At 40.9% G+C, this 12,286-nt stretch overlaps 1 protein-coding gene across 6 annotated transcripts in view; it reads right to left on the bottom strand.

Moving 5' to 3' along the window:
- Positions 1–11,585, bottom strand: part of Prr14l (proline rich 14 like) — a 66,316-nt gene extending 54,731 nt beyond the window's left edge. For 4 of the 6 annotated variants that reach the window (XM_071615584.1, XM_027953383.2, XM_071615590.1 and 1 more), the window contains exons 1-3: positions 11,463–11,585; positions 9,405–9,524; positions 1,833–2,354 (exon numbers count right to left, since the gene is read on the bottom strand). In XM_071615584.1, coding sequence (XP_071471685.1) covers positions 1,833–2,303 — 471 coding nt within the window. In that variant the 5' untranslated portion in view covers positions 2,304–2,354; positions 9,405–9,524; positions 11,463–11,585. The remainder of the gene's footprint in view (positions 1–1,832; positions 2,355–9,404; positions 9,525–11,462) is intronic. The other 2 variants (XM_071615596.1, XM_071615598.1) reach the window with 2 other exon arrangements.
- Positions 11,586–12,286: the final 701 nt, after the last annotated feature.

Here is a 12,286-nt window from a genome sequence, read left to right on the forward strand (position 1 = left end):
GACAGTTTAGTAATAAATGATTTTTAAGTACACTGTTTAACAATGACAAAAAAGCTTCACATAATGATTGCACCCAACTTTCTTACAATAAAATTTGGCATAAATCTTTGACAATTATTCAGTAAAATACAAAAATCGAAAAGTTTCATTGGAATACAGCCATACTCATTCATTTGCACAGTGTCTAGACCTGCTTTAATGTTACAACAGATGATTAGTTTGCTGGGGTTGGGGATATAGCTGAGTGGTACAGTACTTGCTTAGTGTGGAAGAGGCTGTGGACCCAATTTCCAGCACTGCCAACTAAAAAAAAAAAAAAATTTGAGAAAGTTTGCTGACTCCTGGTTTATCACACCATTCATAGGTGAGATAAGTTTTCTAGGTGGGAAATGGTGGCACATCTGTAATCCCAGCTACTCTGAAGGATGACATGGGATGATCCCAAATTTGAGCCCAACCTTAGAAACTTAGCAAGGCACTGTCTCAAAAAATAAAAAGGGCTGGCAATGCAGCTCAGAGGTAGAGCACCCTTGAGTTCAGTCCCAGTACTTGGGGGGGGGGGTGGCAAAAAAGTTTTCTAGTGCACGTGGCATGTATATTTCTTCAGGAATCTCAGTCCATCACATTCCACAGCTCACTAACCATCATCTCATTTAACTAAACATTCTATTCAAATTTCAAGCTCACAGAAATTTGATTTCCCATGTAGGCTTCCTACAGGGAGAAGACATGCTGATCAGTCAGTATGACTGCCGGGTTTCTGTTCTCAGGGTTTACTCCAGTTGAACTGGGCTGACTAGTCTGTGCAAAATAACCACACAAGTGACACAAATACCTTTTTCTTTGGGGTTGCTGTGACGGCTCCTCTGAACTTAAGGGTCCGCAGGAAGAAAGTGAGCAAGAGCACGCGCTGAGCCCTTTTATTGAGGAGAAGCTATTCAAATGAGGCAAGGGGTCAGGTTTCAGGGGCTGAGTCTATCTTCATGATGTCCACTGTCAGCAGATTGACTGACACCTGGGTAGGCCACACCCAAGGGCACAGTAAGAGAAGGGGACACACACAAGGCCTTCCATGGAAGATTCTATCCTAAACAGGGCAAGGGGTAATATTACAAAGGAACAGGTGAGCAGGGGCTGTAGCAAGACACACCCATGCACAAGACACTGACCCTCGAACCCAAGAAGGGTGGGGAAAGCTCTGCCACATTTCTGTGACTGAGCGCCTCAGCACCCAGCAGAGGAGTGTGACTCAGTCACGTGTAAGGTTGGTCTCCCACATATGACCATTCCTATCAAGTAATGAGTCAACTTTTCATTATGTATTAAATGAAGAATTGTCTTTCCAATGCCCTCCCCATGAAAGAACCAGCGATTGAACCCAAAGTGCTCAACCAGTGACCTATATCCCCAACCCACTCCCCCTACCCCTTTAAATTTTGAGACAGGGTCTTACTAAGTTGCCCAGGCTGACCTCAATCTTTTGATCCTCCTCCAAGTAGCTGAGATTACAAGTGTGTGCAACTGTGTCCAGTAGCTATACTTCATTTTTTAACATCAGATGCAGAAATATCACAGGATTTTCAGGGACTCAACATTCCATATACAATGGCTGTGATAAACAGTATACAATGGTTGCTTTACACAAGAGTCACTCTTTTTTGACTAAGTAAGTGTCTCATGTGACAAAAATGTTTTTTTCAATATCATCACAAGAAAGTTAATATAAATTAATATTTTAGAAATGTTTCAAGGATAAGTCATAATCTGAGAAATGGTACTCTGCAAAGCTGTCATTCATAGTCAACTCATCTGATCAAGATGTCATTTCTTACCTGACTTGTGCTGATATTTTCTTCAGCAGATGTAGAATGTTTGCATAGGTCTTCCTTTGCTCCCTCACAGGTCTCTCTCATAATTTCCACTTGGTTCCCTTGATCTCTGAAGACCTTTAGCTCCATACTCTTGGCTTTCTCTTCCCTATGCAAGATCCCAGAAGCCACAGAATCTCCTACTTTGGGGTCTACCAAACCACACCACCCAAGCTCACCCCCATGATCCAAGGTCTTACAGGTTTCTTGATAACTTTCTGCATGAGTCCTGTGAAGCTTCAAGGGCAATATTCTACTCTGATTTATAAAAGAGCTAGAGGCTCCAAGCTTTACAACTGGATTCACACTTGGCTCAGGGTGTGCATGAAGCTCTTTGGAGACACTTACTGGGAGTTCAGAGTATAATTCCTGTACCACGGCAGACATGGAGGAATCAAGTGGAACTGGCTGAGTCTCTACTCCAGATGACAGCATTAGGGCAGATGTAGATTATGGAGTGAAGTCTTTTACATCAAACAGTTCACCCTGACATAAATCAAAGGAAAGGATACAAGTTTAAAACCTTGATAGGGTAGAAGCTGACTCAGTTCATATTGGCTAAAATTAAAAAAATAAATTCTACTTCAAATGCCAGCATTATCTGACACCAAATTTGTGGAAAAACACATACCTTAACTTTTAATAGGCACCTGTCTAATCCTAATTCAAATACTGACTTCTCAATAATTATCAATTTAAATCTGAAGGGCCCACAAGTGTACCTGAAAATAAGACATGTTTATGCATCTAAGAATAATGTTGATACAATTTACAAAATAAATTTCTTTTTCTTTTTTTTTTTTTTGCCAATCATGGTGGCACTGCCTGTAATCCCAGTTATCCAAGAGGCTGAAATATGAAAATCTGAAGGTTGAGGTCAGCTTGGGAAACTTAATGACATCCAGCCTCAAACAACTACAACAAAGAACTAAGAATGTTGCTCAATGGTAGAGAGCTTGCCTCTAAAAAAGAAAGACAGTATGGTTTTATACTTGTTTTCAGGGCATGAATCTCACCCATTTTGTTCATTGATATATTCCCACTGTCAGAATAGAAGTATGATACATTGTAGGTACTCTTTTTTTTATGTTGTAGGTATTCTGAAGGACTCTGATGAGCATGAAACTCTTTTCTTTGAAGGAGGATACAAGGAAAATGGAACTATTTTCCTTTACTGCTTGTTACATACTTGAGCTGTATTTAGTAGGCTAGCACAAGATACTCCTAACCCAGTCCCTGGGCAAGTGCTCTACCACTGAGCTATACCGCCAGCTGTTTTTACTTTTGAGAAAAAGTCTTGCTAAACTGCCAAGGCTGGCCTCAAACTTGCCATCCTCCTGCCTTAGTCTCTGTAGTAGCTGAGCTCACAAGTGTGTGCCACCACACCTAGATCCTTTTTGGCTTTTACCATTTTTTGCTTTGGATGCTAGAAACAGGTAATTTGCTGAAATATGTTTACCTAAGCAATTCACAATACTATATTATACTATATTACAAAAAGAGTCAATACACATACATATACAAACATATTCAGGATTTCCCAGCCCATAAATTTTAGTTCAGCAACAATATGCAGTTTTTACAACAAAATCCACTTTGAATGGGACTGAGGATATAGTTGAGTTGGTAGAGTACTTGCCTCGCATGTACAAGGCCCTGGGTTCAATCCCCAGCACCATCCCACCAAAATCCACTTTGACTTGACCGAGGCAGAAATTGGTTCACCAAATAAGATACTTGGATTCTTTCTTTCTTTTTATTTATTTATATGTGGTGCTGAGAATCAAACCCAGTGCCTCACACATGCCAGGCAAGCGCTGTACCACTGAGTCACGACCCCAGCACTTTGATTCTTGATGCTTTTCCTAACCCTAAACTAAAGGAAGGAGAATATAAGTGTTAAGGAACCCTCCCCAGAGGCAAAATGACATAAAGCTACATTACTAATTAAAACTCTAGAAATTATAAAGAAATCAGATTGCCAGTCCATGAAATTTAGGTAATACAGGAGGGCTGATAAAAAAAGACTTGTATTTTGAATACAAAAAATTAGCACACAAACTTGTGTAAAGAAGTACAGCAATAATCAAATGAACTAATTACAATAAATAAATTAATTATAAAAAAAGAATCAAATGAGATTCTCCATGTGAAAGACTTTCAACGTGCTATGATAAATTTATCCCTTTTAGAGTTAAAATTTTCCCCTTTTAATCTACCACCTGGATATTTCTGGGGGCACTTCAGATATTAGGTCATTTATGTCGGGATAAGGAGAATTAGTAGAGATAAAATGGAATTGTTATTTGATGTCAAAATAAGCAGGAAGTGCCCAAATTTAACTTGGTTCAGCTTCCTTTCCCCAACAACATACCCAATCTAATTTTTGGATGTCAGACTACATACAGATTGGAAGAATAATTGGCAGGAGAGGATACTGTGAAGCTCAAGTTTGTCAGCCAGGCATAATTATGGGCTCATTTCTGTAATCCCACCCACTTGGGAGGCTAAGGCAGGAGGATGACAAGTTTCAGGCCTCTGTAGGCAACAGCCTATTAAAAAATAAATAAATTTTTTAAAATGGCTGGGGATATACGCAGTGCTAGAGTGACCCTGGGTTCAATCCCCATTACCACAAAATAAAACAAATGAAAAGCACATGCCCACAAGGGTGTGTTGGTACATGCCTATAATCCCAGCTATACCAGAGGCAGAAGCTGTAGGAGCTCAAATTTAAGGCCAACCTCAGCAATTCAGAAAGACAGACCCTACCTCAAAACAATCTCAAACTGGGTGTGTTGCCATGCGCTTGTAATCCGAGTAGTTCAGGGGGCTGAGGCAGGAGGATCAGGAGTTCAAAACCAGCCTCAGCAACGGTGAGGAGCTAAGCAAATCAGTGAGACCCTGTCTCTAAATAAAATACAAAACAGGGCTGGAGATATGGCTCAATAGCTCAATGGTTGAGTGCCCAAGTTCAATACCTGGTACCAAAAATAGATAGATAGATAGATAAGGGTGGGGGAGTTCAACTCACTGGTAAAGCACTCCATTCCCCCAGTACTGGGGTTGGGGGTGGGGTTGCAGTATTAATTCAGTTTAGAACACAAATAAACTTTGAAAACACTATGATAATTGAAATAAACATAAAGAACCACATGTTATAGAATCCCATTTATATAAAATGTCAAGAATGGAAAAAGGTAGGGCTAGGTATTTAGTTCAGTGGTACAGGGCTTCCTTAGCATGAAGGAGGCCCTAGGTTTGATGTCCAGCACCACATGCACACACACAAAAGGATATATAATTTATAAAGACAAAATAGATTGATGGTTGCTTACAGCTGGGAGTGTTGGATAACTAGGGACTGACAACTAATGGACACTTTCTTTTTAAAGTAATAAAAATGTTTAAAATTGAAAAAGGTGATCATACTAAAAACTACTGATTTGTATAATTTAAATTGGTAAATTCTATGATATGTAAATTATCTTTTTTTTTTTTTTTTTTGGCACTGCTGAGGATTTAACCTGAGGCCTATGCAAGCTACATCCCAGCTCATGTGACACACACACACATATATATTTTGATACTGTGGATTGAATTCAGATGCACTCAACCATTTAGCCATATCCCCAGTCCTGTGTTGCATTTTATTTAGAGACAGGGTCTCATTGAGTTGCTTAGTGCCTCACCATTGATGAGACTGTCTGGCTTTGAACTTGCAATCCTCCTGTCTCAATCTCTGGGATTACAGGTGTGCACCACCTCACTCCAGCTGTGAATTATTTTTTTTAATAAAACTGATTTTTAAAAGAACAGATGGGGATGCTGGACATGGTGGAGCACGCCTATAATTCCAGCATCTTGGGAGGCTGGGGCAGGAGGGTTACAAATTCAAGTCTTGGCTACTTTGTCTTAAATATAAAAGGGCTTGGGATATAGTATGGTGGTAGAGTAATTGCCTAGTATGCAGGAGGCTCTGGGTTTCATCTCCAGCACTGGGGGGAAAAAATAAAAAGCTAGGATTATAATCTCAACGTAGAGCACATGCCGAGCACGTAAGATCCTGACTTGGATCCCTAAAACTGCATGGGGAAAAAAAAAAAAAAAGATAAAGAAAATGCCCCATCCCCAATCCATCAACTCTCAATTCCTGACCTACATTTCACTTGCGAAGGATAGGACCCGCCCCCCCCACGTCTATAATAGAGCCCGTTTAATCAAAAGAATAATTGAGTCTTTCTACATGCAAACAGCTGCAAGAAACAAAGATGAATAAGATGCCCTCAGTATATTACGTGGTCTCTCCTTCCTTGTTTCCTCCCCCACCCTATTCAACCAAGGGCTTTGTTCATGCTAAGCAGGTGCTCCATCACTGAGCTACACACCAGCCCCTACAATTGCCTCTCAACATCAGTATCACTTTTCTAGAGCTCAGACTCAATTTTTTTTACACAACTAGCGTAACACAAACTATGGCTTCAACTCCTATAGTGTCTCTAATAAACTCTACAGCTTTCTTTTTTTCTTTTTTTTTTCTTGGTACTAAGGATTGAACTCAGGGGCACTTGACCACTGAGTCCCATCCTCAGCCCTATTTTGTATTTTATTTAGAGACAGTCTCACTGAGCTGCTTAGTGCCTTGCTTTTGCTGAGGCTGGCTTTGAACTTGTGAATCTCCTGTCTCAGCTTCTTGAGCTGCTGGGATTACAGGCATGCGCCACTCTGCCTGGCTAAACCCTACTGGTTTCTAATCCCCAAGTACTACTTCAAGATTTTCTTCCAAAGGTCACGCCACATAAAGTCATGCACAACTATACATTTACTAAATATATATATATACTAAACACACACACACACACACACACACACACACACACACACGGTCTCACTAAGTTGCTTAGGGCCTTGCTAAATTGCTGAAGCTGGCCTCAAACTTTGAATCCTCCTGCCACAGCCTCCCATGTCACTGGGATTACAGGTGTGTGCCACCATGCTCAGCTTTCTAAACAGATTCTTACCAAAAAGAATGAATACTGATAATCACATAAAATGATACAAAACGTTCCTCAAGGAAAACAGTGCCTTTACCTTTCTTATGCCTTCATCTATACTGTAAATGGGCACTAGCTAAAACAGAACTTTAAAGCTTTAAAGACACAAATATCATAAAATTGTTATCTCTTGATACTCATTTGTATAGAATTTTAAGAATTTTCAACCTGTAAAATAATTAGGCATACTTGCTGTGGAAGCATAATAGACACTCCCTCCTTTTTGTTGGGAGTCCAACTCTAGGTCTCAAATTTTTAAGCCAATTGGGGCATGGTGGCAAAAGCCTACAATCACAGCAACTTTGGAGGTTGGGGAAGGAGGATCACAAATTCAAGTAACTTAGTGACTGACAGCTTCAGCAACTTAGCAAGGCCCTTAGCAATTTAGTGAGTCCCTGACTCAAAATTAAAAAATAAAATAAAATAAATTAAAAATTAAAAAAGGGGCTGGGGATGCAACCCTGGGTTCAATCCCTAGTACAAACAAATAAAAACAACAACAAAATGAAGGTTGAGACAGGAGGATCACAAATTCAAGTAACTTAGTGACTCTGTCTCAAAAATTTTTTTAAAAGGGCTAGGGATATACTCAGTGGTAAAGTGCCTTGGGGCAAATCTCCAGTATTCTCATACCCAAAAAAATTTCTAAACCAAATCTGAAGTTTAGTTACTAAAACACTATACTCTAAGAGAACAGCTGGATCCCTCAGAGGCAAAGTGATATTCACATGCAAGCCTAAAGTGCAGATTAAAATTACTGTCAGCTCTCTAGCTCTCACATCACCATCTATCAAAATACAGGCAGTACCACAAGACAGCAGTAACAGAACACTATTTTGGTACTAAAAACTAAAATTCCTGAGGCTAAAGCAGGAGGATCATAAGTTTGAGTCCAGCCTGGGCAACTTAGCGAGACCTGTTTCAAATAAAAAATAATAAAGGGCTAGAGAGGTAGCTTAGTAGTAGAGCACAGAACCCAGTACCACATGAGCACACACAAAACTAAAATTACAAACCCAATGCAGCAATTAAAACTGATGATGTAGAAACATCTCTCCATATAGAAAACTGCCTGGAATATTTTTTTTACTAAACTAAAATATACATCAGGACTCTCACTGGTAAAATATATATGCACATAGAAAAATATTTTGAATGAATACAAACCATTAACACTGTTAATTTGGCGGAGAGATAACTGATGACTTAGCTGTATGTTGTATTAAAAAATTTTACTTTTTAAAAAAACAGTTGGGAATAAATTGTTAATGTTTTCTCTATTATTTTCCAAGACCCAAATGCATAACAATAAAAAACTAGTATCAGCCCTTTATTTTATTGGGTATCTTCCCAACTGACAGTTCTGTGCCTCAATCATCAAAGGTTTTACATTCAAGTGTTAAATAAACTTGAAGTTAAAAAAAAAAAAAAAAGTAACACATGCTTATAAAATGTAGGCAGGGATTTATTTACAGCTAATCCTTTCTAATGACTTAAAAATCAACCTATTGGATGGGGATACCAGATAATTATCTAGTCTGAGGTCTAACAAAAATAAACTATCCATTTACTAATGACACTTGCCAGCTGCTACTGGCTTGTCATCTTTACCACAACACAAAAAAAGTGTAAGATTAGGAAATAAACTTATCTGTGGGGGAAAACCAAATTAACTAATGTTTACATGAAGCATGCTGTAAAATTCTTCTAAAAAAAGAAAAAAGAAAGAAAGAAAAATTCTTTTTGAGTTAAGAGCAATTACCTACTGATCTTGTTCAAATGCAAAAGAACTATGGTGAGCAATCTAATTGCTGGTCTCCCAAATCAGGCAGCCAGGGTTCCTATTCTGATTCCATTCATCAGCTACATAGTAAATTATGCTAAGTGAAAGTTAAGTGAACTTTCCCAGCCTTGTTTTCCCATGTAAAATTAACAAATTAAACAAAATAATCACACCCTTAAAAACCTCATGACTCTAAAAGATAACTTTTCTATTTCTCTTTGTTTCAGCAAAACACACCTACACACATCAACAATGGTAGTACAGAGCTCAGACTAATCCTCTTCACAGGTACTCAAGGGCATCTGAGGTAATTTAAAAACATTTTACACACAGAAAAGATGTAAAACTTCTCTTTGGTGTGCCTTCAGGTAATTCGGCAATGTTAATTCTCATCCCACATTAAATACAAAACATATCATTGAAGAATTAATGTTGCAGTTCTCATTAGAGTATTTCATGATTTTTGACAAAGCGGCAACTTATATTTTATTCATTCACCACTCCCCAAAACAAAAGTTGTGGAGGCATAAAATTTATAGGAATAAAGCAAAAAGTAGGGGGAGCGGGACAACAGAGCGTAACAGGAAACTATGTGCCCCAACAATCCAGGAGCTGAAGGTTTCCTCTCCCTTTAATTCCAATGCAAAAGGGCTGTTAACACCAGGGGCTGTCATGCTTGTGTCAAGGAACAATACTCACAATAATGATCAGGCCCTTAGAAGTTCACAACACTCCTTTTCCCGAAAGAGGCTTTATTTTCCAAAGATTCAGACACTGTAGCCAATTCCTCCATGAGGGAATTCCAAGAAGGGGCCTCTTCTTGAGGGAGAGAGAAAGAAGATCTTTTAGCAAGATTTCAAGACAAATTGGAAGCAAGGCAAGGTCGCACATATACTAAATCGGGCCCAGCTCAACAGGGGATGTGCAGGAAACCTCAAAAGCATCAACCACTATTTCCCTTTTCCTTCCTTTATTAGCATGCAGAAAAAGGACCCCTCTGTCTCCATATGGAGAATCAAACAGTGAAAATGCTCCTGATTTCTACTGACAAAGACTCCCTGCATAAAAGATCTTCATCTATTTTCCAGAGGAAGAGGAGAAAAGAAACCATTTATACCACACTAGATAGATAAGGGAAAAAGAGTAGTCTCGAATTTTTCTTGGGAAAACATACAAAAAAGAAATTAGAATCATCCTCTTGGCAGATGTGTGAAAGGGAGGCTGTGAGGAGAAAGCGGTTTTTTTGTTTTGTTTTGTTTTTTTGGACACTAGAGCAAGTAAGGGGAATGGAAAAAGACATCTCTAATCACTCAGGAAGAAGTGACAGATTACGTGCACAAAGGAAAGGGTGACTTCTGGCATCAGTCTCCCTAAGTGGGTACTGAGCTGTTTCAAAAAACTAAGTATTTTTTCCTGATTATTTTCAGCTAGGCCTTCTTTGTTAATTTAGAGCATTGTAAGGATCTGAGGGGAGTGGAAGGTACACTTTCTCCATCCTGGGGTGGGGAAAAAAGTCTTCCTCTCCAGTGGATAGGTATTGAATACTTTTGATGGGTGGTGATAGTGAGGTAGATGTATGCAAACACCTGCTTCTTTGGGCAAGATATTTATTTTCTTTTTTGGTGCTGGTGATTTAATCCAGGGCATTGTGCATGCAGTGAAGCATTCTACCATTGGACTACGTCCCCAGTCCCAGTTTTCTTTCTTAACGAATTAACAGTAACAATTTGCCAAAAAATTACGATATACTAAGCATTAACACAAATTCTCCCTTAGATATTAAAAAAAAAAAGGAGTAACCCAAATTCGAAATGATCTAAGTTAAGGGATGAGTCAAGGTCACAAAGATGTTAGATGGGAGAGGCTTTGCAACTATCACGATCTAAAAGCCATGATTTCTTTTTTTTTTTTTGGTAGTTGTAGATGGTCAGCATGTTTCTATTTTATTTGTTTCAAATTTTTTTTTAAATGTGATGAACCCAATGCCTCACACATGCTAGGCAAGTGCTCTGCCACTGACCTACAGCCCCAGCCCCTAAAAGCCATGGGCTTAACTGTGCAAAGGAGAAAGAGCTCACTTCACACTGAGACTAAAAGGGAAGAAGAAAACCAAGGCTCCCTCTCTGGTCATGATTGGGGGAGGGGGAGAAAAAGCTGATTTCTGATACTATAAAGTTAACTCAGGGTCCTCCTCTCTATATCTTGGGATAAAGGTGAAAAATGGACAAGGGAAGGCAAGACTTTTTAAACTTACAGGGAAGGTAGATCCTTTCTAATACTTTAGGAAGTGGAAAATTTCCCTCTTCACCTGAACGACACTGACAAAGTGGAGTGAACGTTCTCATTTGGGGGTTACCCCCATCTTTCCTTATGTTCGAATCCCCTCTCGCACCCTGGGACTGGGTCCCCCACCGCTAACAGACCAGAACCAAGAAAGACTGTACGCCCACAAGGGGCGTCAGCCTTTCGAAGAAGAGAAGTTGGGGGATCCCCTCCGATCTCGGTTGCAAAGCAGTCTCTCTCGCCCTTTGCAGCCATGATTCGGAGAAGCCTTTTTCCCCTAGCGACGCGGGCCCTAGTCTCCTCCCTCTTTCTGGGTCGTTTGGCCGCCCGCAGCGTAGCCTCCGCTTGCTTCAGCGCCCCGAAAGGCGGGGGCCCGGGCTCCCCTTTTGCCAGCACCGCCCGAAGGAGGGTTCCCGCAGGGCGTTGTGGGGCGGAGCGGCTAAGCCCGAAGCCTTCCGACCACGGGCCTCTTACCCTGAGGCCTGATCCCCGGCCGGTGCTTGCCCCTCCAGCTTGGCCTCTGCAGACGCAGCCCCGCTGCCGCCAAGTCTACTTGAGCCTACGGAGCCGAGAGACAGTGGGCGCTCCGGCCGCTACCGCCTCTCCGTCTCTATGGTTTCCCCCCCCTTCCCCCCCTCCCCCGCACTTCCTCATCCGGGGCCTGAGCTAGCCATGCGGATTCGCCCAAGTCCCACCCCCGCCTGGCGCGCGCGCACTCCAAAGGGCGCTCTTCCCGCCTCGGAACTGCCGCCCTCTGCTAGCCAGCAGCGATCATGAACCCCGCCCCTGCGGCTCACCCTTAAAGGGAAACACACCTTTTTGGCTGGGTTCCTGCTGAGCCCCAGGGCCCAGTGTTTCTCTCCACTACTACCCTTGAGCTTGTATTACCATTTGTTTGACCTGGACATCTACAACTCTAGAGGCCTCCCTGCTTCCACTCTATTAGTTCTAGGAGTCTTTTAATACTGGATCAGTGTTTTAGGTCACATCACTCCCTTGCTTCTAATCACACTACTAAATCTAAATGGCACCCTTCCTTTAATTAAATATAGCACTTTGTTTTCATTTCTTCATCGTTTTAACTCTAGTTGAAAGTAGTGTCAACTCTTGACTTGGTTATTGTCTGTCCCCTCTCACTCTTCGCTGTTCTTTTCATCACGATATACACAACACCTAAAGGCAGTGTCTGGCCGACATTAGAAGGAAGGAAAGGAAAAGAGTAGCCATTAGCCGGGCTCAAGTGGTGCAGCCTGTAATCCCAGCCACTCAGTAGGATCGATTCCAAGGCCAGCTTCAGC

Source organism: Marmota flaviventris, chromosome 1 (assembly GCF_047511675.1).
Source record: "Marmota flaviventris isolate mMarFla1 chromosome 1, mMarFla1.hap1, whole genome shotgun sequence".
In the NCBI taxonomy this organism is placed as follows: Eukaryota; Metazoa; Chordata; class Mammalia; order Rodentia; family Sciuridae; genus Marmota; species Marmota flaviventris.